The sequence below is a fragment of the Pteronotus mesoamericanus genome, unplaced genomic scaffold, assembly GCF_021234165.1.
Source record: "Pteronotus mesoamericanus isolate MK-2021 breed Mesoamerican mustached bat unplaced genomic scaffold, CSHL_Meso_final contig_214, whole genome shotgun sequence".
NCBI lineage: Eukaryota > Metazoa > Chordata > Mammalia > Chiroptera > Mormoopidae > Pteronotus > Pteronotus mesoamericanus.
The window spans coordinates 554,415-578,888 of record NW_026555089.1 but is presented as its reverse complement, the minus strand read 5'-3'; the positions used below and the strand labels follow the sequence as shown (position 1 = coordinate 578,888).

The following is a 24,474-nucleotide window of genomic DNA, read 5'->3' as shown; positions in this document are numbered from 1 at the left end:
GCTCCGCTCAGCTGTCCTCCACGTGAGGCTTCTCCCATTGCAACACCCACTTCCTGTCACTCCCTGTCCCTCTGCTGCCCTGGGATCTCCCTGAGCCCCTGTCTCCTTCTAGAAGCCTCTGTGGCGTGGCTCCCGGTCTGGAGCATGAATTCCGCAGGGAGGGATTCCTGGGCGGGTCCCGTGACGTCCCAGCACCCAGGGCCCGTGGGGGGTGCTGCGCAATTAACCGCAGGAGGGACGGCCCACCAGGCGTCTGAGGGGAGGGCAAGAGGAGCGACCCCCAGCCCCCAGCCCCTGACTCGACAGGCAGCCCCGCCCACCCGGGCCCCGGCCCCAACCCAGAGACCAGGAGGCGTGCCCTGGGCCCCGCGCCTGCCCGGCTGCTTGGGGGCCCTGTCCCCCCAGGCCTGCCTTTGGCCCAAGGGGCGTCTCTGTGGCCCTGCCCATGTGGCAGGGCACAGGGGACAGGCCCTCTGGGGCCCTCTGGCCAACCACACCACGAATGGCTCTGACGTGGGGGGGGGGGCCACGCCACGGGGCCTTCGGCCTGTGAAGAGCAGAGAGGCCCCAGGGGCCCACCCGCAGCCACAGGTCCCTCGGGAAGCACAGGGACCAGGCCGGGGAAGATGCGTGTTCAGGGGACGTGGGCTCCCTCGGGCGCTGCGGGTAGAGGCCGGACCCAGCCTGGGTCCCAGCCCCCACAGTCAGGCCCCGAGGCGCTGCCTACCACGGAGGGACCCCAGAGCCCGCGGGTCAGTACCTCCGGGGTCTCGAGCACCCTTTGTGGCGCCCCCTCCACAAAGCCGCTGAGCACCTGCCCCATGGCAGGCACGGCTCCAGGTGCTGGGAATCCCAGCAACGACCCAGATAGAAGGCTCCACTCTGCGTCGAAGGGACTGGCCGGCAGTCCTTTCTCAGCTGCTGTCCTCTGGCAAAGGCCAAGGACCCCAGCCCGCCCCCGCCGGACACAGCCAGACACAGCCGGCAGGCTCTGCCCGCCCTCCCCCTGCCACCCCCTCTTGTGCCAGCCTCACAAGTGCCTCTGTGGCTGTGGTCACTTTCTAGCACATTCCTCCACTTAATTTCCCCCTGGACATGACCTTTTCTAAAGCAGCCTCTCCAAGCTCTTTTCCTCCTTGAGGTTAGGGCCTGCCCCTTCTTCTGGCTGAGCCTTGGTCACGGGATGGAGCTGGCCCTCCCCTCAAACAGCGAACTCAGCTCCCGACACCAAGTGCCAAAAGGGGTAGGAAGGGGTGGATGGCGGGGCCCAGGCCTGCGGTCCCCTGGCTTCTGCAGGGCCGAACTCTGGTGGCAGCGAAGGGGTCACTCTCCCAGGCCCTGCTGGAGCCGGGACAGGGCCAGCCAGGTGTTGCTCTGAGGAGCGGGGCAGGTAGTGCACAGCTGGAGAGGGAGCCTGAGGGGCCCGGAGCTTTCAGAGATGCCCAGGGCAAAGTAAGAGTGGAAGGCACAGGGGCGCCCGGCGGTGGGCGCCGGTGGAGGAGCAAAACGCGCAGCAGGGGGAGATGGGGCGGGGCGCCCTGGGGGCCGCAGAGCGCTGCGGGGCCCCTTCCACGCACACCCCGCGAGCCTGTGGCAGGAAGGAGCCGCGGCTCCGGGTCTCGCCCGGCAGCAGGCGTTCAGGGGTCCAGGTCCGGGACCCTTCAGCCCAGGCCCGGGGGCTGCGTGTGCCCTCCCGGGACACGGACACCCACGCAGGGTAACAGCAAGCCTGGACGCGGGGGCGCGACCCGGCGCGGCCCGGGCGGGGAGCGCCTGCAGCAGGCTGGGGGCGTGGTCTTGGATCGCTCCGCCCGGGCTCGCCCAGGCCCCGCCCCGCGCACGCCGGCCCTAGCCCACGTGACCGGCCCCGGTGCAAACAAGCCAGTCAGCTGACCCGGCCCCGCTGCGCCGTCATCCCGATTATAAACGCGCGACCTCTGGACCAGCCGCTTTGACCCGGCCGCCCGGTTCCGCCGCTGCCACCGCCACCGCCGCCGCCGCCGCCGCCTCCGTCGCCATGCAGCCCCCCCGCCTGCTGCTGCTCATCCTCGGCCTCCTGGCCGCGCCCGCCGCCGCACTGGTCAGGTGAGGTCTGCCGACCCCGGAGCCTTGCGCCGCCAGTGACCTCCGTGCGCTCCGCGCGCCCCCGCCCCTTCCACCCCGAGCTGGGGTCCGCGCGGCCGCCCGCAGGGCCACCCTCGGACTGGGCAGGGCCGCCGTGCAGGTGCGTGGTTCGCTCAAGAACTCCCGCCGGAGACCCCCCCGCGGTCCCCTTCCTTGTAGGGGTGGGACGGAACGTGGCTGGAGTTCCGGACCGACCCCGCCTCCCCAGAACAGGTGGGGTAGGGTGCTCGAATCCAGGGCCCCTGCGTGCAAGTCGGGAGACCCTGGGTGTTGGCCGCGAAGGCCGCCGAACCTGGGCAAGTCGTTTCCCCGCTGGGGCTGGGGCTCGTCCCTCCGGGTGGTCACGTGAGACCTTATCGCAGGCCCTGGGCTAGGAGAGTCTCGGCGGCCGGAAGAGGCCTAGACGCCCACAGGCGGGAGTGGGCCTAAGGAGAGGGCTGGGGCTCCGACCCAGTGAGCACCGCACCCCCCCCACGCCCCCGCCGCGGGCCTGAGACCTGCACCCCTGCGCCTCACCTCGCAAGCCACCTGCCCTCCCAGCAGGCCAGCTCGCCCCTCGGGAGCCGTTGTACCAGGCCTGGGCCCCCACTGTTGCACCTCTGCTGCGGGCCTTCTGCCCGTGGGCAGGTGGGTGAGGTGCTGAGGCCGGGGAGCTGGCTGGGGGCCCAGTGGGGCAGGGCCTTGCCAAAGGGCTCCCTGCGTGGGCTGCGGCCGGGAGTGAGTAGCCCCAACTGGAGCGGCTGTGGGGGAGCAGCCGCAGTCCCGGTCCTGCCCCAGCCCCACCCACAGGCCTCCCCAAGGGACGGAGAGCAGTTGGGGGTGGGGGGCCACCGCCCCTTGCAGCCCCCCGTTCCTTGATTCCTGGGCGCGTGCCCCTCCCCCCGGGCAGGAGCCGCAGGCTCCCCTAGCCTCCCAGCCCCTAGAGGCTGGCGTCCCATCCCCTGGCCGTCGCCTCGGACGCCCGAGTCCCCAGAGGTTAACCTGGCTCAGGTGTGCTCCCCTGCCCCGCCTTCTGCCCCAGCGAGCCCGGTACCCCTCCCCCAACTCTCCAAGGGGTGCTTGTGCTGGGAGGCGGGCGTTTCCGTGCGGGGCGCACCCGCGGGGCCAGAGGCAACCGCGCACCTGTGCACCGTGTGGTCCTCAAGATTCTTTTTTCTGGGGTGACAGGTCAGGTGACAGGAGGAGACAGGGTGATGTGAAGGGCGACAGGGGGGGGCCAAGGAGGGCTTCTCAGAGGGGGTGACGTTCGTGTCCAGCCTGACGCCAGGAGGGAGCCGCTGGGGGAGGATGTTCTGCGCAGGGGGGGGGACCATGTCAGCCTCGGGTCTGTGGGGGAGGGGCCTGGAAGGCTTTGGGCAGCGGTGGCAGGTGGCCACTGACACTTAGTAGATCCCCCCCCAGCCACTGTGTCACAGAGGAAACCAGAGTGGGGACCGAAGCCCGGGGGAGTCTTTGAGGCCCCTTGGTGTGCGAGCCTGGGTGAGAGCCCTGTCCTGAGGAGCCCTGACCCCCTCTTGACAGAATCCCGCTGCACAAGTTCACGTCCATCCGCCGGACCATGTCGGAGGCGGCAGGCCCTGTGGAACACCTGATCGCCAAGGGCCCCATTTCAAAGTACACCCAGGGGGAGCCCGCCTTGATCGGGGGGCCCGTCCCTGAGGTGCTCAAGAACTACATGGACGTGAGTGTGGGGCCAGAGGCCCACGGGGGGCGGGGCCGGGCTTACCACAGACACCCGGGTGTAGCGCAAGCCCCCCGGTGTAGCGCAAGCCCCCCGGTGTAGCGCAAGCCCCCCGGTGTAGCGCAAGCCCCGTGAGCCAGCAGTTTTGAGCTTTGCGCGTTTGCCTGCACTGTGGGGGTGGGGCTTCCACTGGCCACGCCCCCGCCCCGTGGAGGCTCTCACCTCCCCTGGGGTCTGCACAGCCCCAGGCTCTCCTGCCTGGGGAGAGGGGGTTGGGGTGGCCACTGCACCTCTGTGACATCTACTCCTGCGGGCCACCAGCTGTGGCTCAGAGCTGAGCAGGGGTCTCCTCCTCAAGGCCAGCCTGTGGGGAGTGGGGACGGCATCACCTGCTACCTGTGAGGGGGCTGGGTGCGGGGCCACGGGCCCTTAGGGGAGGGGCTGGGAATCAGGCGCCAGCACAGAGAGGGCGGGGCCCTGGGGTCCTTGCCGTGGGGTATCCGGGCCTGCCTGTTGGGGAGCCGCTAACGGCTTCAGAGCCTGGGGCCACCTGTGACGCAGCCTGGGCTTCTGGGGCTGGATAGAGGCTCAGGTGGAACGCTCTGGAAGCCGCATGGCAGGCCGGGGCCAGGTTGGCCTCCACCCAGCTCTGGGGACATCCTCGCCGGCCCCACCCCTGAGTCTCAGGGAGCCAGCCTCTCGCTACCTTCCAGCCTCTGGTCCGCCTGGGCCTGGGGCAGGTAGCCGTGCCTTCTGTCCCAGCTGGCTGGAGCCGCACCGTGCCAGGAAGCCGGAGCCTCGTTGGCATGTGACCGGGCCGGTAGAGGGGGGCCAGCCGACCAGTTCCTGTTTGTGCTCCGTTCCCACACACTGGGGTGCTTGCTGAGTCATTCTCCATCCCTGGATCTGGACACTTCGGTTGGGTCGTGACTCAGCAGCTGCTGGTGCCGCTGGAGCCAAGCGGCCGGGAGAGGTGGCCCTGGAGGACTCGTGGCACATTGCCGTGGCAACCGGCGTCTCAGGCTCCTTCCCCAGGGGAGGGGGTGCCGGGGCCCAGGGGACCCTTGCTCAAGAACGCACGTACCCTCTGACCTACAAGAGGGCCAAGGACGGGGCTTCCCTCTGAGGCTCAGAGAGGCACGTGTCCCCATCACGCCCCCGGGTGCGTCCCGTTGGGGCCCTGGGCCCGTTGGGGCTCCGAGCCTCCAGGACGTGCCTTTTCCCTCCGCCACCGGAGACGCCGCCCTGGGAGCGCCTCCAGGCCCTGGACAGGGGCAGGAACGGGGTGGGAACCGAGGCCCCTGACTTGGCCCCCGTCCTGGGAGGCACTCTCTCCCCTCTGGGGGCCTGGACCCCAGAGACCCTTCCCGCCTGAGGTTCGGGTGGCAGGTGGATCCTGTCCTGAGTCTGAGGGGTCCCCTGGTTTCATGTTTCAAGTGCAGGGGCGCTTCTCTGTGCTCGTGCAGGTCAGGCAGTGGTAGGGGTGGCGGGGGGTGCGCAGCCGGACAGCTTGTGGACCCCCAGCACCCGTGCCCCGTGCGGTGAGGCCCGGCGGGGGGCTGGGGCGCCCTCGCCCGGCCCTGAGGGACCCGGCCTTCCCCCAGGCCCAGTACTACGGGGAGATCGGCATCGGGACCCCCCCGCAGTGTTTCACCGTCGTCTTCGACACTGGCTCCTCCAACCTGTGGGTGCCCTCCATCCACTGCAAACTCCTGGACTTCGCCTGCTGTACGTCACACGCATGGCCTGCCCCCGCGCCCCCTTCCCGGTGCAGGGGTGGGGGGGACGCACGGCCCCCCTCCGCCCCCCGGCCCCTGCCCCCCGCCCGTGTGCGCGCTGGGGCTGCTGCCGGCCGCCCGCCCGCCCGTCCACTGCCGTCCCGGGACGTGGCTGTGGGCCGGATGCCGGGGCTGAGGGAAGCTGCGGCCCTGCCTTGGTACCTGGGCAACGGGCCGCCCCCCAGCTCTTGGCCACGCCAGACGGGCCCTGCCCCGGGCTCCCGCTGTCCGGGGGCGCCTCTACCTGCCGGCCTCGTTTTCTCGCCCAGCCCGGAGGGGCCAAGGGGGAAGCCGGCCGTGGGCCGATTGCAGACAGCGCTGAGACCACGGCTGGGGGGCCGGCCTGCTGTCCTGCGCCCCAGGGAGGGCGGCTCCGTGGCTGGGGGCCGGGCACGGGCGGCCTGGCGGCAGTGCGGGGGTCGGGGGTCTGAGGCCACACGGGCGGCAGGCTCACGGCCCCCCATGCACAGGGATCCACCACAAGTACAACAGCGGGAAGTCCAGCACGTACGTGAAGAACGGCACGTCCTTTGACATCCACTACGGCTCGGGCAGCCTCTCCGGGTACCTGAGCCAGGACACCGTGTCGGTGAGCTCGTCCCCCACGCGGCGCTCACGGTGGTCGGGGGTTCTCCCTCTGCCTGTGGCAGGGCGAGAGGGCGCGGTGACCCCAAGGGGGGGGGGCTGGACGTGGGGAGGAGCCCTGAGTGTCCTGCGGTGAAGGCGCAGCAAGTGAGTGTGGACAGGGGCTGGGGCAGGCCTGGCCGAATGCAGGCCTGGGGGACGGCCGGGGGAGGGGAGGGGACGGGACGGGGCAGCGTGGAGGGGGGCCGCTGCTGCGGCGAGGCCCCGCCCGTGGGCGCAGGCCTGGGAGGGGGGTCTCCGCCCCAGCCCGTGGGCGGTTGGAGGGCCGGGTTTGTGGCACCAGCTGAGCGCTTGGGGCCAGCCCTGGGGGAGGTCCCTGGGGGAGGTAGAGATGGAGGGGGGCGGTCCTCGGGCAGCTGGTGGGGGGTCAGCCATAGGAGGTGCTGCCTGCAGCGGAGGGGCTCCGGGGCGTGTGCAGGACGGGCTCCCCCATCGAGGAGGGGCCGGCGGTGCCTGACGGGACCGGCCTGGAGCTCTGGGCGGATGAGGAGCCAGAGAGGTGGCCCCCCAGCCCCAGGAGCCCCCGGCAGCTCACCCCTCTCCGAGCACAGATGGCCTGTGCCTGTGGCAGCCCGAGGGCCCGTGGGCACCTTCCCAGGGCGCTGTGCTGGCCGCCCCCTGCCGGCAGGCGTCCGGTGTGGGCGCACCTGGTCTCTCCCGGGGCCCGGAGCAGGATGTGGCCTGGCACGCTCCCCCCCCCGCCCCCCGCCCGTGTCACCCTCACGGCTGTTTGTTCCCACATCCTGCTCTGCTCCCTCCGCTGGGCGGGGGACGGGTGTTGTGGCCTCGACTCTGCCATTGGGTTGGGTCATGGGGTCTGAGTCCCCCCGGCCAACCCAGGACAGGAGCCACTCCAGTGCGGTGGGGGCTGGGAAGGGGCCTCCCTGGGTGCTCCCCTGCGCGGCCCCTGGTGAGGCGGACCTGCCGGGGTGCGGACCCACTGCCGACACCGCAGCCTGCCCCAGCCGTGCGGCCGGTCCCTCCCTCCAGCCCCTGCCCTCGTGGGTCCCACGTGTCAGGCGAGGGGCAGTGATCAAGCTCGGACGGCCCACTGAGCCCCGTGGCCCACAGGTGCCCTGTACCTCGGCCTCATCGGGCGCGGGCGTCAAGGTGGAGAAGCAGATCTTTGGGGAGGCCACCAAGCAGCCGGGCATCACCTTCATCGCGGCCAAGTTCGACGGCATCCTGGGCATGGCCTACCCCCGCATCTCCGTCAACAACGTAGTGCCCGTCTTCGATAACCTGATGCAGCAGAAGCTGGTGGACAAGAACATCTTCTCTTTCTACCTGAACAGGTAGGCAGCCGGGCCTGTCCCCGCCCCGCCCCGCGGCCGTGCAGGGGGAGGGGCGGGGCAGCGGCCAGCAGCCGCCGGAGAAGGCCACGTCTCCCCAGGGACTGTACTCGGGCCCTGTGTCCGGGGTCCTGGCCGGGGGACCCTCTGTGAGAAGCAGAGCCAGGTCAGTGACGGGTGGAGGCCGCCCCTGGGTTGCTGACAGCCCAGAGGGCCCAGGGCCAAGCTGGCTCAACCCTCAGGTTGCCTGGCACACCTCCTCCTGGAGGCCCTCCTTGGTGTCGTCCTTGGGTTCGCGGCGTTCTCTTGCCCGTGTGGCCAGCGGCCTGACCCTCGCCGTGCTCGGCTGGCCGACCAGGGGGCCCCGAGGCTCGAGCGCAGTTTTGGCGCGCAGCCCTCCCACGGCGTGGAGTCGGAGCCCCTCCCCTGGGAGGGCAGGAGGTTCCACTCCCCTGTGCCTCTTCCAGAACCTTGCCTCAGGGCCCGGGAAGGCTCCTGCTCTGGCAGGCCCCCCTGGGGTTGCCCCCCAGCCCTGGCCTGTCCCTGTGCCGCCCAGTGCTCTGGCGGGACCGAGGGCAGGCAGGGGGCCGACGCTCCTGCTCTTCCTCCCAGGGACCCCAACGCACAGCCCGGGGGCGAGCTGATGCTGGGAGGCACCGACGCGAAGTACTACAAGGGCCCCATCAGCTACCTCAACGTCACCCGCAAGGCCTACTGGCAGGTCCACATGGACGAGTGAGTGCCGGGCTCCGGGCCCTTGCTCCACCCCGTGCGGCTGCGGCGGGGCCCTCGGGCCCTGGGGGGGGCGGGCCCGGACTCGGCGCCTGTGGGCGGCTCCGGCGGCCCGTGGGCCCTGGCCCCAGCCTCCGCTCCCAGCCGGGTCCCGAGGCAGAGGAGGGGCGCGTCCTGCGGGCACGGCGGGGGGCTCACACCGGTGCCCCCGCAGGGTGGCCGTGGGCAGCAGCCTGACCCTGTGCAAGGAGGGCTGCGAGGCCATTGTGGACACGGGCACCTCCCTGCTGGTGGGCCCCGTGGAGGAGGTGCGCGCGCTGCAGAAGGCGATCGGGGCGGTGCCCCTCATCCAGGGAGAGGTGAGCAGGCGGGCCGGCGCGGGGCGGGGCGCGGGGCGCCCCCGGCTGCCCCCTGACGCGCGCCCCTCTTCTCCTTCAGTACATGGTCCCCTGTGAGAAGGTGTCCAGCCTTCCCGAGGTCACCTTGAAGCTTGGGGGCAAAGACTACAGGCTCAGCGCAGAGGACTACACACTCAAGGTGCGGGAGTGGGCGGGCAGGGCGGCCCGGGTGCGGGCGGGCCCGCGGGCAGGCGGCGGCAGCTGGTGACACTCTGGCCGCCGCAGGTGTCGCAGGGCGGCAAGAGCATCTGCCTCAGTGGCTTCATGGGCATGGACATCCCCCCGCCCGCGGGGCCGCTCTGGATCCTGGGTGACGTCTTCATCGGCCGCTACTACACCGTGTTCGACCGCGAGGACAACCGTGTGGGCCTGGCAGAGGCCGCCCGGCTGTAGGCGCCAGCGTGCCGCAGGAAGGGAGCTTCCGGTGGGGGGGCGGGGGGGGCCGCCCGCCTTCCGGGCTGTCCCCTCCCCCCCGCACACACTCACACATTTGCACACTCTCACTTGCCCGCGCTCGGCCCAGCTCTCCGGGTTGCTGGCCTGGCGGGCGCTGTCGTCCTGTGGTCTTCCTTCCCGAGTTGCGGAGCGCCGCCTGCCCGCCTGTCTGCCTGGTGGCAGGCGGGGCCCCCAGTGGGCTCATGGGTCCCTTTCGCGCTTGCTGGGAAGACCCAGCACGGCTTGGCAGCTGTGGGTTGTGCGCCCCAGGACGACACCACCGTGTCCTGCCCCAGCCTGGGCCCTGGCTGGGCCTCTGGGCAGCTCCGCACCAGGCTGCCTTCCTGGCTCCTCCAGGGCCTGGCGCCGGGCGCGGCCGCCCTGCCCCCCCCCCTCCCCCCCCGGTGTGTCGGGCCCGGCCAGCCAGGGCCAGCTGAGGCATGGCGACCGGCAGGGCAGAGCCGGACTTGGTGGGAGGGGACAGAAGCCAAGCTGGTTAGGCCTGCGGGTCATCCCGGTGCTGGACCCCACTGGGGAGGGCATTGACGGGCCCGAGGTGGGGTGGGGGGCTGGGGCGGGGCGCCTGGCTCCTCTTGGAGGCCGCCCCCTCCCAAGTGGCCGGGAGCCAAAGTTGACAAGAAAATAAAGTTGCTGGGGCTTCTTCCTGTGTGTGGGCGTGTTCTGTGCTTGGTGAGGGGTAGCTCTAAATCCAGGTTGGGGGAGGGGCTGAGGGACGCTCACATTTGGGGACTTTGGGGGGACAGGTCTTTCAAGGTGCCCTGCGCCTGGGACCCTGCAGGCTCGGGGTGGCTGCCCTGCCTTGGGAGGTGGGGCTGGCTTGTCCCCGGCCTGGACCAGCGACCAGCCGAGTGGGGCCTGGGCTGGAGGCTGCATCCGCCCCGCCCCCACACGGCCCTCACTAAGGCCGGCTTTCAGGGGGCTGCCAGGCACCCTGGAGGGCCCTGCTGCGCAGAGGAGACCCTGGCAGCGGGCCCCGGGGCGCCCCGGGCCCCCTGCGCACCCTGCCTGGCCTAGGAAGGGAGCTGTGCAGGGCCGGCAGTGAGTGGGCCGCCTCCCTCCTGGCCCGGCGGCCTCACCTGCGGCTCGGAAGCGGCTGCCGTGTGATGCCCAGTCAGGGCCGAGCAGGCCTCCCCAGGGTTCAGGGGTCTGAGTTAGGAATCGCCCCAGGCCACGGCGGCCCCCCACCCAGCTCAGGGCCTCTGCTGGGGGACAGAAGCGTGTGCCGGGCTGCAGCTGTACAGCCAGGGGGTTCTGAGGGATGGAGGGGAGTCGGAGGGCCGGGGCGCGTGCGGGTGCAGCCCATGGGACAGGCCGCAGGGCTTTGTGCTGTTGGCCTGGCCCCAGGGGGCCAGGGGGGTGGCACCCAGAGCTGAGCCTCAGGGGCCGCCTTCTCTGAAGAACGTCCCGCCGGAAAGGCGATGCGGCTGGGGAGCGCGTGCCCAGTGTGCTCTCTGCGCCTGAAACCTGAGCAGGGAGCGGGCAGACTGCAGGGCCTGGCCGGGCTTCTGGGGCGACAGCGTCATCAAAGCCGTGGCGCTGTGCCCTGAGAGGCCCGGGGACAGAGCCCCGGCCGCTCCCCGGGAGGACTGCTGAGGGCTCCCTCGCCCCCGCCAACAGGAGGGCACGGCCAGCGCCCCCCGGCCCCCACACCACCCCCGGAGATCTACAGTCAGCTCGCCGAGTGCGCGGCCCTCTCGGCTCCGAGTCTCGATCAGGCCTCCGGGGGCCACCCTCCTGGAACCCGCGGGCCCGCGCAGCCAGAACCCTGATGCTGTGGATTAGCGTGCCCGAGGCCCCGACCCCAACCCGGCCACCGGGTCATCCTTGCTCCTTGGCAGTCTGGGGTCCTGCGGTCGCCCTGGCTCGGCTGCAGCTCCCTGACCCCACCCTCGGCCTCAGGTGTCTCCCAAACGTGAATAGTAACGGGCGCTCCTCCAGGGGACCTGCCCGACGCCCGGAGGAGCCTGGCACAGCGTTGGCTCGGTCATGGCTGGCGCCACCCCAGCAGCCCGAGGGCGAGGTGGGGGTGGCCTTCCCTGTCCCACACCCCTGCCTGGACGAGACTGAGCGCTCGGGAGCCAACGCAGGTCCAGCCCCTTTGCTCACCCACTCAGGGTGGCAGGGGCGGGGCCTGACCGCGACGCGACCTGCTGCAGGCCCCTGTGGGCCCCTCGCTGGCAGCCCGGGCGCGGCTCGTGCAGTGGGGCAGTGCGTTGCTGGGGAAGACCAGCTCAGGGGCCGGGGAGCCCCGGTGGGGTGGGAGGGCACCTTGGGTCAGCCTCGGCCCGAGGAACGGGGTCTGGGTGCCCCCACGCCAGGCCTTTGGGAGGGGGCAGTGGGTGTTGGGTGAGGGAGAACGGAACCCTGGCCTCCTGGCAGACGCCACATGCCCTGCGCCTAAGGCCCTCGGCGAGGGCTCCCGGGGGCGTGGCCTCGTGGGGGCGTGGCCTCATGGGGCGTGGCCAGCAGGGGCGGGACTGGGGCTTGGGAAGTCCTCCCACTCACCGAAGGTTTTATCAACAAAGTGTAAGACTGCCTTTGTGCTGTGGGTTCCTGACCAGCGTGGAAGAGGCTGCCCTGGGGGTGGGGGGCGGGAACGACTGGGTGGGGAGGGTGGGGAGGGGTCTGAGGGGAGTGGGGACCTGTCCCAGGATAGGGGGCGCGCCGAATGTCTGGAAGAGAACCAGGTCCGGCGCGGATGGGCAAAGGCAGCCAGGACTCGGAGGGGACACAGGGTCCCTGAGAAGGGCCCCGGGCGCAGAGCAGGGAGGGTCGTGGGCAGAGGGGAGACAGCTTGGCCGGGGCGTCTGGGTGGCCGGGGCTTGGAGGGAGATCACAGGGGCACGGGCTGTCATGCTTCCGGGCAGCACGCGGGGGCTTTGGAGGGCCTGGGCTGCGTGGGGGCCCGTGGGCGGGGAGGAGGACCCCGCTCGGGGAGGCGCCCCCTGGCCCCCTGGCGGCGCTTCCCCACGGTGGGGTCGCTGGGAGTTTTGCAGGCACGGGAGAGCCGCCGGGGTCAGCGTGGGGGGGGAACGACCCTGAGGCTGTGACAGGCAAGTGACTTGTGGGGACAGAGCACCTGTGGGGCGGGGACCAGGCGAATAGGCCGGGGCTCGCAGAGGCGCGGGCCAGTGCGTGGACAGAGCTCCGAGGAGACAAGGGTCACTCGGGCTCGGAGAAGGTCGTCTGGCCAGACGGGCGGAGGGGCTCCAGGCTGGGCCTTGGGACGGAGCTGGATTAGCAAGGCCAGGGTTCGAGGGCTCCAGGCCGGCGTGTGGGGTCAGGCTGGGGAACGCGAGGCCTGCGCTCGGACAGGGGTGGGCCCGAGAAGCCGGCCGTGTGGGGGCCACGGGGCCCCGCCGGGGCCTGGCCTTCGGGGCTCAGGAGGCCGGCGCTGTGAGGTGGCAGCCCCTGGCTGGGGACAGGACTGTGCAGCGTGGGAGCTCGAGTGAGGGCTTGGTGAGGCCCGTCCTGCCCAGAGAGGGGCTGGAATTGGGGGCTTTGGGGCTGCGAGGGGTCAGATTCAAGAAGGACATGGGCCAGCGAGGGGCCCGATTCGGGACAGGGCCAGGAGGAAGGGCGCGCTTTGGGGAGGCAGCTGGGAGGACCCAGGCAGGGGTTGGGCTGCAGCAGGGGCCGGGAGCAGCTTGGGAGCCGCGGTGGTGTGGGTGCCGGGTCGGGTCTGGGGAGAGCCCTCCCTGGCCAGCCCCGCAACCCCTGAGGGTCGGGCTTCCGGCCGCGCCACAGCCCCCGCCCCGCTTGCGGGAGGAGGCGGGGAAGTGGCTGCGCCCGCCTCGGCCGCCGCGCCGCGGTGAGTCAGGCTCCGGCTGCAGCCGCGCGGCCCGGCCGGCGCTGCGGAGCGAACGCAGGCAGCGGGGAGGCAGCGCCGCCAGCCCCGCACCCTCCCTGCCCCCCGCCCCGCGCTCTCCGCGCACCGAGGCTGGGACGCTGGGACGCGGAGCGGCGGGACACACGGCGGCCCGCGGGACGGCGGAAGGACGCGCGGACAGAGCCCCGGGGTCGGAGCCGCCGGCCCAGGAGTCGCCCGTAAGTGCGAGCACCGACCGTCCGGGACCTGCGGCGGCCGGGGGCCGCGGGGCCTCGGCCGCAGACCCCCCAGCGGGGCGCGAGCGCCCCGGTGCCTCGTTGGAGAAGTGGTTTCGCAGAGTGTCATTGTGCCTCTGTCCGTAGCACAGGGTGGGTGGCTCCCTGCGAGTGCGTGCACTCGGGGTCCCGGCGCCGCTTGGGGCCGGGGTTGGCGGCGGGGACGTCGTTGCGCGCGAGTTTGGAGCCCCCGCAGCCTCGGTGTCTTGCGTCGCCGTGTGTGTCCGCGCTGCGTGTCTCAGTGCGCAGCTGTTTACCTGGCGGCGCCTCTGAGCGCACCGGGCGTGCCGGGGTCTGGAGAGCCGGCGGCGGGTGGCGTTTGTGTCCGGGGTGCCCGCGGCGCGGGGTTGCAGGTGTCCGGGCAGCCCGGCTCGCTCCGCCAGGCCGGCTGAGCAGTGTCATTGGGGGGTTTCCGCCCTGCGTGCCCGCCGAGGTGTCTGGGGCGCTGGCGCACTCTGTTTATTGCAACGGCGAGTCAGTCGGGGCCTTGTTGGGTGTGCGGGGGGTGTTGCCGTTTTGTGTCCGTGGGGGAATGTTTGTGCGCAGATGGCAAAGCGATGAAAAGCCCCCAATGTTCGTGCGGAGGCAACTGTGAAGGGCTTTGACAGGCCAGCGGCCAGGGCGGCGGGGAGGCAGGTGGCAGGCTGGCAGCCGGCCGCCTTGGCGGGGATGTCCGTCTCCTTTGGGGCTGCCACCGGGCGGCAGGGGCGACGCTGGGGGGAACCAGGGTGGGCCCGGAGCATGCTTCCTCTTCCCTCCCCGCAGGCCCAGGGCCCCGGCCAGTGCCCAGCCCCGCTGGGAGCCCCGGCCAGCACCACGGACGGCGCCCCGGAAGCCCGAGTGCCCCTGGACGGGGCCTTCTGGATCCCCAGGCCCCCCGCAGGCTCGCCCAAGGGCTGCTTCGCCTGCGTGTCCAAGCCCCCCGCCCTGCAGGCGCCGGCGGCCCCGGCCCCTGAGCCCTCGGCCTCGCCCCCCATGGCGCCCACGCTGTTCCCCATGGAGTCCAAGAGCGGCAAGACGGACAGCGTGCGGGCCGGCGGCGCCCCGCCCGTCTGCAAGCACCTTGCGGAGAAGAAGACGATGACCAACCCCACGACGGTCATCGAGGTGTACCCCGACACCAGCGAGGTGAACGACTACTACCTGTGGTCCATCTTCAACTTCGTCTACCTCAACTTCTGTTGCCTGGGCTTCATTGCTTTGGCCTACTCCCTCAAGGTGAGTGGCGGGAAGGGGGCGGGGCGGGGGCGGGGGCGGGCGCACCCCTCTCAGCCCCGCCCTCTCAGAGGGGCCCTGCGTGGACCACAGAGAAGGCTGCGGCCAGCCCCGGACTGCACGCCACCCCGTGCTGAGCTGGGGAGCCTTGGGTGTCTGGAGAGATCCTGGGGTCCTCAGGGCCAGGTTCTCGGGTCACCTGCTTCGTTGGCAGAGTGGCAACTCGGGGCTAGACTCCTGTCCTCCGGGCGGGCGTGTGGGCACTAGACCCAGGCCCGGCGTGTGGGGACGGACCTGCGGGCGGCGAAGAGGCCTTAGAGCCCTTCCCCTGCAGCAGGAGGAGGGCGCAGTCAGGGCCGCGGGCCGCCTGGCCCAAGCCCCACACCAGTGAGTCTGATGCCAGGCAGGCGTGGGGGGGGGCGGGGGGGAGGGGCCGGGCAGACAGGTCACCAGTCACGACTCTCCTCCTCCCCGCCGACACGGGCTTTCAGGACAGTCTGTCCGGTGGCCAGGACCCACGAGGGGACCCGGGGTCACGTCCCACAGACCTCTGACCCCACACCCTGCCTGGCTCGGGGGAACCTCCAGAGGCCCCTGGCCATCGCTGTGAGAGGGGCTGGCTGGGGGCAGGCAGGACACCACAAGGACAGGGCGCCACCCACTCCTGAGGGCGGCGGCCGCGGTCGCCCTCCCTGGGGGCTGGGAGGCCCACACGCAGGCGGTGAGGACAGAGGGGCCAGGGCTGCTGGGGGCCCGGCCACAGGGAGGGGGCCCCTCGCCGCCTCCCCCGCCCCCCGGCCCCTCCAGAGGGCTCGGCTCGCGTCTAGTGAGATCATCCCTCCTCCCGGACGTGCGTGTCCAAGGTCAGGTGCACGTCGTTGACAGCAGCTGCCCAGCGAGGCGGGGACGGCGGGGTGGCGGCGTGGGTTGTGGGGCGGGGGGCGGGCAGCGCCGCTGCTGTGCGTCTCCGAGCCCCCCAGCCCCCGCAGCCTCTCCTGGGTGACCAGCGGCCCCCTCCTCCTGCCCCCCCTGCAGCGTCACCGCGACTGACGTGCCCACCCCCGTGTCCGGCCTGGGCGCCTCACACGTGCGAACTGTGCCGTGAGCGGATGGGCACGCGGCTGCGCGTGCAGAGAGGTGCGTGTGCGTGTGCGTGTGAGCACGAGTGCGAGCAGGTATGAGCGTGCACAGGTATGGGGGTGTGTGCACAGGGGTGTGCACACGTGTGTTGGCGTGTCATGTGTGAGCATGAGTGTGTGTGCATATAAGTGTGAGTGTGCACGTGTGTGCCTGTGTGTGAGCGTGTGCACACACACATGAGCGTGTGCGCGCCATGGCATGGGTGTGTGTGTGCACGTATGTAACCGCATGCCCGGCTGTGTGAGTGCCCCTGTTTGGGGGTGTGCATGTGTGTCTCAGTGTGGAGTTGCACACACGGTGTGTGCATGTGTGTGCCTAAGAGGCAGCAGTGGGGAGGGTCCCTGGGGGCGGGGGGCGGGGGCTCCCAGGCCACCCTCAGCTTGGCCTCCGCGGGTGCCCTCCTGCCGTGCTGCCGGCCCCTGCGGCCGTGGGCCGGGCGGCGTGTGCCTCTGTGGGGAAGCGTCCCTTCCTCCCCTCGACCAGCCGCACGCGGGCAGCCAGCTGGCGCGCGCAGGTCCATCTGCTCTGGGCTGCGGGTAGGTAGGTCACGGACCTCTGAGCGGCACAGGCTTTGTGCAGGGCGGGCGGGGGCCCAGCCGGGGCTTTGGAGAGGCCCCGGGAGCTCCGACACCAGCGCCCAGGGCTACTCCCCGTGTTTCCCGGGGGCAGCGAAGGCGGAGGGGCCTGGGGCCCACCTGGGCGGGGGGGCGGGATGGCCTGCCTGGCCCTCGTGCCGTGAGCCCCCCCGCCTGTCCCCCCAGCTGCACGCCCCCGGTCCTGCTGTCCCTGCGTCGCTTCCCGCCCATCAGAGGCTCGTCCAAGGGCACCTGGCAGTCGGGGGAGGGGGCGGCGGCGGGAGGGCCTTGGCCCCGCTCCCAGCTCGGTCGCGTCAGAGCAGTGAGTTCCTGAGACTCCACTTCACTTCACGGAGCCCATCTCTGCACCCTTCACAAATCCGATCGAACCAGACAACACGTAAGCCCGCGGGGGCTGGGCAGAGGTCGGCCTTGGGCTGTGTGAAATAATAAGCGTTGGGCCCGCGCCAGCCCTGCCGCCCACCCCGGCCCCCTCGCTCCCTGCGGGCTGGGGCTGCCACGCACAGCTGGCGGCCAGCTTCTGCTTAGCCTGGCGTCCAGGCCGGCAGAGGCGGAACATCAGCCCCCCGCTCACGCGGCCTTCACGGGCCCTCGCAACGACCCTCTACCCCGTTGATACTGGAGGGAGGCCAGCCCCCTTATCTCAGCATTCAGGCCCCCGAGACCCACGCCGACCCCGCGCCGGTCTCCCCACAGGCCCCGCCCCAGCCGTTCCATGAACGCACCTCTGTGCCCCGTGCGGTCCCCGCGCCGGCCCAAGAGGAGGCCCGGCCTCTCTTCTGCAAAGGCCCCACTGGCTCCTCTGGCTGAGCCCCCGCCCCCGCCCCCGCCGCACACAGTTGCCCGCCCGCCAGGCCCATCCCTCCGCCTTGCGGCCGTCCGTGCCCAGGCAGGGCTGCTGGACACACAGGTCCAAGAGCGGGCGGTGGACGGACAGAGGACAGGCGGCGAGATGGGGCGAGCAGCCCAGAGTTTCCGGGGAGGAACGCCGGGGGGCGAGGCTGGGTTCCGGTGCAGCCACTGCCGGGCCAGGCGGCACGTGCACTGGGGCTCAGAGGGCGGGTGAGGGGACAGGGGTTCCAGGTGGACAGCAGAAACTGAGGCATGAGGGACAGGCAATGGAGAGGGTGGGGGAGAGAGGAAGGCAGCCCTGGAAAGGCAGCCTGGAGCCAGGCGGGGAGGCGGGATCCCCGCGAGGGCTGGCACTCCACCCTCCGGACGCACGGGCGGGCGGGGCAGGGGAGGGGCAGGTCTGCCAGGGCGCGGGAGGGGAGGGCGGGGCAGGAGGGCCGGGCAGAGAGGAGCTCAGGCTGGGGCAGCAGTCCAGGCTCGAGCGCGTGTGGCCGGACCTGGAGCAGGGCTGGTGACAGGAGGGGACGGGCAGAGGCAAGGACGAGGGAGGCCGCAGCTCGGCGTGGGCCCAGGACGCGGTGCGACCCCCGGGTGACACGTCAGGAGGGAGGGCACGGGGCCCGTGTCTGTGTGGGCATGTGGGCCTGTCGCCCCTTTCAGGACGCCGACGGCGCCTTCCAGCCGCCCTTCCACCGCCGCCCAGCATCCACACCCGCCCGCCCGGCCGTCCAGCCGTCCCTCTCCCCGTCCTCCCGTCCCCCCATCATCCGCCCACCTCCCCCCCCGCCCCGCCCATCTTACCTGTCAGTTCGCTTCGCATTGCCCGTCCCTCACCCTCTCAGTCGCTTGCCCCCCCAGTGCCCCGTTTCCTTGCCAACTCTACCGGTCGCGATCCTCCCGCCCTCCATCCAACATGGGGGACCCGCCCGTCCTCCCAGCGCCTCCCCTCCCCTCTCCCCACCGCCCCTGCTGGGGAACCTCATTGACCCACCCCGCGCGCGCCCCTTTCACGCGCCTCTGCACTCGCCGGCGCCGACTGACCCCTCGACTCCCACCGCCCGTCCACGGGAAATAGCCGCTCTCGTTTTTTCTGCTCTCCCCGCCTTCTCGTCCACCCGTGTACCTGACTGCTCTGCACCCGTTCACCTGCACTTGTATCCGCTCCCTCGTTTCTTTTCCTTTTCTCCTCCCACGGCACGTGCTGCGTCCACTCGTGCACCTGTGCGTCCACCCCCGCGTCCATCCCTCTCCGCTCGCTACGCCCATGGGTGCCGTTTGGCCGTCCACCTACCTGCCCGCGCGTTCCCCCCGTGGCCTCGTCACAGCCGTCGCCTCTGTCGAGCTCGGCGCCCACGTCCCGTTTGCCCCGCCCGCGCTCGGCCGTCCATCCCGCGACCCCGTCGGTCACGGCCTGGGTCTGCCGTCCAAGCCCAGCACGCGGCCCGCGCGCCTGCCCGTCCCCTGCCCTGGCCGCGGCCGTTTGTTGATTCTGTTTGATGGGCCACGCCGTCACAGCGGTCCCGCCTGCCCCCGAGCCCCGCCGCCCAGCGCCCCCGCTCCCTCAGACGGTCCCCCGCCGTGTTCACGCCCGTGGGTGCTGGGTGTGAGCTCCGGCCGCTCCGTGTCTTGCGCCACACTTTACATCCGCACGGCCACCCTGTAACCACCTGTTTGTGCTTCCTGACCCCTCCGCGCTCACCCACCCCCCACACCGCCTCCCACCTCTGTCTTTTTTCTCTTATATTTTGGTGATGCTGCTATTCCAGCTGTCCCGGTCTTTCTCCCCTTTGTTCCCCTCCACCCCGCACGCCCCTCCCACCTGCGTCCCCGCCCAGTTCCTGTCCGTGAGTCGGGCAGGTGAGCTCTTTGGCCTCTCCGTTTCCTATAGTGACCCTTGCCCTCCCCTTTTCTATTTTGTACCTACTATTCATGCTGCTGATTCCCTGTGCCTTTCCCCTGGTCTCCCCCCGCCCCCTCCCCGCCGACAGCCCTCCATGGGATCTCCGTTTCTGGGATTCTGTTCCTGTTCTAGGTGTTTGTTTAGTTTGTGATTGTTTATGCTTTTTTTTTATGTTCCGTTGTTGATAGTTGTGAGTTTGTTGTCACTTTACTGTTCCTAGTTTTTGATCGTCTTCTTTTCTTAGCTAAGTCCCTTTAACATTTCATGTAATAAGGGCTTGGTGGTGATGAACTCCTTTAACTCGACCTTCTCTGGGAAGCACTTTATCTGCCCTTCCATTCTAAATGAGAGCTTTGCTGGACAGAGTGATCTTGGATGGAGGTTCTTGCCTTCCATGACTTTGAATCCTTCTTGCCAGCCCCTTCTTGCCTGCAAGGTTTCTTTTGAGAAATCAGCTGATAGTCTTATGGGAACCCCTTTGTAGGTAACTCTCTCCTTTCTTCTGGCTGCTTTTGAAATTCTCTCCTTATCTTTAATCTTGGGGAATGTAACTCTGATGTGCCCTGGCGTGTGCTTCCTTGGGTCCGACTTCTTTGGGACTCTCTGGGCTTTCCTGGACTTCCTGAAAGTCTATTTCCTTGGCCAGATTGGGGAAGTTCTCCATTATTTGTTTAAATAAGTTTTCAATTTCTTGCACTTCCTCTTCTCCTTCTGGCTCCCCTGTGCTTTGGATGTTAGGACGTTTAAAGTTCTCCAGGAGGTTCCTATCCTCTTCTCTTCTTTTTGAATTCTTGTTTCTTCATTCAGTTCTGAATGTTTTTCTCTTCCTTCTGCTCCCAATCACTGATTTGAGTCCGGTTTCTTTCTTTTTACTGTTGGTTCCCTGTATGTTTTTCTTTAATTCACTCTGCATAGTTTTCACTTCTCTCACCATTTTGCGACCACACTCGGCCATTTCTGTGAGCATCCTGATCACCAGTGTTTCGACCCCTGCATCTGATAGGTTGGCCGTCTCTTCGTGGCTTAGTTCTGTTTTTGGAACTTTGATCTGCTCTTTCATTGGGGCCCTAGTTCTCTGTCTCCGCGCGCCTGTGACGTTGAAGTGGTGGAGCCTTAGGTGCTGACCAGGGCGGGGCCGCCAAGTCGTGCGACACCCCCGTCCCGGCTGCCCGTCTCCGCCCCTCCTACGGGTCTGGATGAATGTTTCTTCTTTAACTCCTTGGTTGTCGGACTTCCATACAGTTCAATTTTCTGGCAGTTATGGTTACTTTTTGTTTTTAAATTGTTGTTTTCCTTCTTTTGGTTGTGTGAGGCGGCAACGTGTATCTACCTCCGCCTCCATCTGGGCTGGAAGTGACATCTCTTTATCTTTAACCTTTGGCATTTTAATTATGATGAGCCTTGGAGTTGCCTCTTTGGTCCATCTTGTTTGGGACTCTCTGTGCTTCCTGGACTTGCATGTCTATTTCCTTCACCAAATTAGGGAAGTTTTCCTTCACTGTTTTTTCAAGTAGAGCCCCAATTTCTGTGCTTTCCCTTCTCCCTCTGGCTCCTCTGTGATGCCAGTGTGGGACCTCTTGCGGCTGCTTTCACTCTTCTCATTTTTCTGGATTCTGTTTTCTCCTTCTTGTTCTGATTTGTCGTTTTCTGCTTTCTTCTGTTCCAAATCATCGATTTGACTCTCAGCTTCATCCACTCCACCATTGCTTCCCTGTAAATTGTTCTTTATTTCAACGAGTGAATGCTTTGTTTCTGACTGGGTCTTTTTCATGCTGCTGAGGGCCTCCCTGAGCTCCTTGAGCGTCTTTGTGACCGCTGTTGTGAGCTCTGCATCTGACAGATTGCTTATCTCCACTTTGTTTAGCTCTTTTTCTGGAGTTTTGATCGGTCCTTTCCTTTGGGCCGTGTTTCTTTGTCTTCTCGTTTCGGCAGCCGCCCTGGGTTTGTTTCTACGTATCCGGTAGAGTTGCTGTGACTCCGTGTCTCGGTTGCGTGACCTCACGTTCACGGGTCGTTGTCTACATCTCTCCCTCCTTCCCCTTTTCCCTTTCTTCCAGTTATTTCTGCTCCAATGATTCATTCATCCAACTACCTACTGACTCTCCATCCATCCATTTTTCTGTCTTTTCTCCCTCCTCCTACCCACCTCTCCTACTTTCTGAAGGGACCACGCAGCCATACACCCCGCTGTTCATGGGGGCTCTAGTCTGCAACGTGGCTTTGAGTCCAGGGGCGTCACGTTAGTAACTACCTCTACCTGTGCCTGGCTTTCCCTCCGGGAGGCTGCGGGCGCGGACCGAACTCGCAGTGTTGGTGAGGGGTTTGCTGAGCTAAGGCCAGATAAGGCCGCTCACACAGCGCCATGGCTACGCCTTCACCCTTTTCCCCCATTCCTTTGTTTGAAAGCGTTCATTTATTTATTTTTAGAGAGAGGGGATGGGACAGAGAGAGAGCGGGAGAGAAACATCCCTGTGTGGTTGCCTGTCACGCGCCCGCCACTGGCGACCTGGGCGCAACCCAGGCACGTGCCCCGACGGGGGTCGAACCGGCGACCCTTCGGTGCGCAGGCTGGCGCCCGGTCCACGGAGCCACAGCAGCCGGGGCGAGGACTCTTATTTATATTAAGTATGACTTATCACATAGGAAACTGGGTTAATTATCACAATTAATTAATACAGTCATTTAGCTGGATACAGAATCAATCTACAACAGGCAGTTTCAGTTGGAAATGTAATTTTAGATGTAATGACAATATAACAACCCACGCAAACAGACTAAGACCTAACAGGAGACACAGTAGCTCTTTCTGGAGACAATGATGAACCTTCTTTGAATTATAAAATTTTAACCAAATAAGGCCTAAATAAGTGGGTGATGAGCATGTCCTCAGAGGAAGATGGAGTCCAGTGGAGAGGTCCGTTCTCTCCCAAATCCCCGGAATAAACCCTCCAGGAGCCCAGACCCCTCCCGGCCGTCCCTGCACCCACAGAAACCCACGCCCCTCCCACCTGCGTCCCCCCCCGCACTGTCCCCCCATCTAGCCCGCCGTCCGCCTCCCCGCCTCCTCCCTCTTCTGACCGCCCATCTGCCTGCCTCGCCGGCCCGGACGGCCCCGAGTCCACCCTCCACCCACCGGCCCGCCTCCCTCCAGCCCACCCCCACCCTCCACCCACCCGCCCGCCTCCCTCCAGCCCACCCCCACCCTCCACCCACCCGCCCGCCTCCCTCCAGCCCACCCCCACCTCTGTCCGCTCGCCCGCCCGTCCACCCACCTGCTACCGCGGAAACGGCCTCTGCCCGCCGCCTCCTCGCGTCTCCCTCCTGCTTCCTCCCTGCGGCCTCTGCGGCTTTGCTCCCCGCCTGCGGCTCGACCCGAGGAAGGAGAGGGTCCTCCCGGGACACCCGGCGCCCCAGGCCCCTCCCCGCCCCCCGTATCCCTGCCCAGAGCCCCCGGGGGCCGCCGCTCGCCCCGTCTGTGCGCCGTGTGCCTTCTCGGGGAGTCCCGGTTACTTTCCCTTCAGCCGGGCCAGTCGGTGCAGGACACACGTGCGTTGCCCCACCGCCCAGTCGCCGACCCCCTCTCAGACCAGCTTCCGCTTTCTTTAGTCAGTTTCCAGCTTTATTGAGATATGATTGGCGTGTAACATTGCGTAAGTTTAAGGTGCACAATGTGGCAGAACGGCTTCCGTAATAAGCTTAGTCACTGCCACCACGACCTCGCGTAATTACGAGAACACGTGAAATCCACTCTTTCAGCAACTTTCAAGCATGTAACAGTACTATGAACCGGGTGTTTTATTTTAAATAATTTCAGGCTGCAAAGATACAAAGAATTCCTGTGTGCCTTCCCCACCCCCACGCCGCCGTGTTAACATTTTACCCTAGTTGCTTTTTATTTTTCTCCCTCTATAAAGGCGTATGACTTATTTTATAGTCCGTGGGAGGGTAAGCCGGGGCCGCGGCGCCCTCGCCCCGGCACGTCGGGGTGCCGTCCACGGCAAGGACCCTGTCCTGGGGAGCCGCCGGGCCGTCCTCAGGAAGCGGGAGCGGCCGCCGGCCCCGCGTCCACCCCTCCGCTCTGCTCTCCTCTCCTCTGCGGCTGCAGGTTCGGGACAAGAAGCTTCTCAACGACCTGAATGGCGCGGTGGAGGACGCCAAGACAGCCCGGCTGTTCAACATCACCAGCTCCGCGCTGGCCGCCTCCTGCATCATCCTGGTCTTCATCTTCCTGCGGTACCCGCTCACCGACTACTGAGGCCCCGGGCGGCCGCCGCCACCGCCGCCGCCGCACGCACGGAGGCCCCGGGAGGGTTCGCCGCCCTGACTGACGCGGCGGCGTGGGGTGCCCTGGCTGGGGCGGAGCCGGGCACCGCCCTGGGGCCCCTGAAGCGGAACCGGGCACAAGGCCCGCAGAGGCTCCCCGCACAGCGAGGGGCCGTGAGCGCCGCACGGCCCCGCCCCGCCTCCCGGTCCTCCGCCTGCCTCTGGGTCCTGGTGTCTTCCTGGGCTGCCTAGCCCAGGCTGCCGGCGGCTGCACCCCCTCCTGTGGGCCCCCACCCAGGCTCCTGGGCCCCTCCAACCTGGCACCCAGCAAGAAGGGCTTCTGTGGGAGCTCCCCAGCATGGGGGGGCTGCCGGCATCTGGGGATTCCCTCTCTCCTCCCCGACCCAGTCCCTCCAAGCTGTGCCCCTGCTCGGAGCTCCTGTACCTGTGAATTTTCAATAAAACTCCTGCCCCGCCTCAGCAGGCCCAGCCTTCTGTCCCCTGCCTGGGCAGGCGCGGCTGCGGGGGGCGGGGGCGTCGGGGGGCATCAGGAGGCTTCGGGGCACCATGCGGACGTGCCCGGTGACCTGGGGCCCTGCCAGGGAAGGTCCGCTCCCCGACCCAGGAGGTCTGTCTGCTCTGCGGGACCGGGCCCTTGTGCAGAGGTGCCCCGGGAGGGGTGGGGGCCCTGGAGAGCAGGGAGGGGCGGGCCCAGCGGGAGCGCAGCCGCCGGCGCGCGGGGCTGAGAGGCGAGCGAAGAGCAGGTGGCCCCTGTCCGGCCTCAGCGGCTGGGCGCCCGGGACCTGGCGGCACCCCCCTGCCTGGCTCCGCCCCGTGCAGTAGGCGCAGACCTCCCAGGGCTCAGGTGGCTGTGAAGGCTGCCGGCCAAGGGCGAGGTGCCCGTTGAAGGCCGCCGGCCTGGATCCCACGGCTGCGTATCTGGGCGAAGATGCCCCGCAGAGGCGAGCTCTGCTCAGCGCCCAGCGGGGTCGCTGTCTCTGGCGACATGTGTGGCCATGGGAGACGTGCGGGGCTCCTGGGACACGAGGGAGGTGCAGCCCGGGGTCGGGTTGGCCCGGGAGGAGCCGGGGGCGCAGGCGGCGGGACCCGTGTGCCCGCGGGGCCCTGGCGGGGAGGTGGCTGTGGCCACGCGGGGGATCCGGGGCAGTCCGTGCGGCTCAGGTGTGGAGAAGGAGGCCTTTGTGCCCCGGCGGCGGGACGGGGCCCGGGGCCCAGGCCTGTGTGCTCCCCACTTTGGACAAGGTGCCGTCCGGAGCGGCGGGAGCCCCGGCGGAGTC

At 68.5% G+C, this 24,474-nt stretch overlaps 3 protein-coding genes across 3 annotated transcripts in view; 2 read left to right on the top strand and 1 right to left on the bottom strand.

Moving 5' to 3' along the window:
• The window catches only part of TNNI2 (troponin I2, fast skeletal type), a 210,381-nt gene that overhangs the window by 36,063 nt on the left and 149,844 nt on the right, over nucleotides 1-24,474 (bottom strand). The gene's annotated exons all lie outside the window — the stretch shown is intronic.
• On the top strand, nucleotides 1,877-9,738 carry CTSD (cathepsin D). The gene is made up of 9 exons (XM_054570712.1): nucleotides 1,877-2,085; nucleotides 3,646-3,805; nucleotides 5,410-5,533; nucleotides 6,054-6,172; nucleotides 7,300-7,523; nucleotides 8,133-8,255; nucleotides 8,467-8,611; nucleotides 8,691-8,789; nucleotides 8,876-9,738. Exons 1-9 carry the CDS (start codon nucleotides 2,018-2,020, stop codon nucleotides 9,041-9,043), a joined length of 1,230 nt encoding a protein of 409 aa, XP_054426687.1. The 5' UTR covers nucleotides 1,877-2,017; the 3' UTR covers nucleotides 9,044-9,738.
• Nucleotides 9,526-23,168, top strand: IFITM10 (interferon induced transmembrane protein 10). The gene is made up of 4 exons (XM_054570669.1): nucleotides 9,526-9,555; nucleotides 12,854-13,153; nucleotides 13,976-14,428; nucleotides 23,019-23,168. The coding sequence occupies exons 1-4, from the start codon at nucleotides 9,526-9,528 to the stop codon at nucleotides 23,166-23,168; spliced, it is 933 nt and encodes a 310-aa protein (XP_054426644.1).

Excerpts from the sequence above, each read along its gene's own strand:
- CTSD (XM_054570712.1), top strand. The coding sequence starts at position 2,018 with ATGCAGCCCCCCCGCCTGCTGCTGCTCATCCTCGGCCTCCTGGCCGCG. Across the intron at positions 2,086-3,645 it reads CCCGCCGCCGCACTGGTCAG|AATCCCGCTGCACAAGTTCA; the intron begins GTGAGGTCTGCC and ends CCCTCTTGACAG. Across the intron at positions 8,790-8,875 it reads CAGAGGACTACACACTCAAG|GTGTCGCAGGGCGGCAAGAG; the intron begins GTGCGGGAGTGG and ends TGGCCGCCGCAG.
- IFITM10 (XM_054570669.1), top strand. The coding sequence starts at position 9,526 with ATGGCGACCGGCAGGGCAGAGCCGGACTTG. Across the intron at positions 13,154-13,975 it reads CGCCGGCCCAGGAGTCGCCC|GCCCAGGGCCCCGGCCAGTG; the intron begins GTAAGTGCGAGC and ends CCCTCCCCGCAG. Across the intron at positions 14,429-23,018 it reads CTTTGGCCTACTCCCTCAAG|GTTCGGGACAAGAAGCTTCT; the intron begins GTGAGTGGCGGG and ends CTGCGGCTGCAG.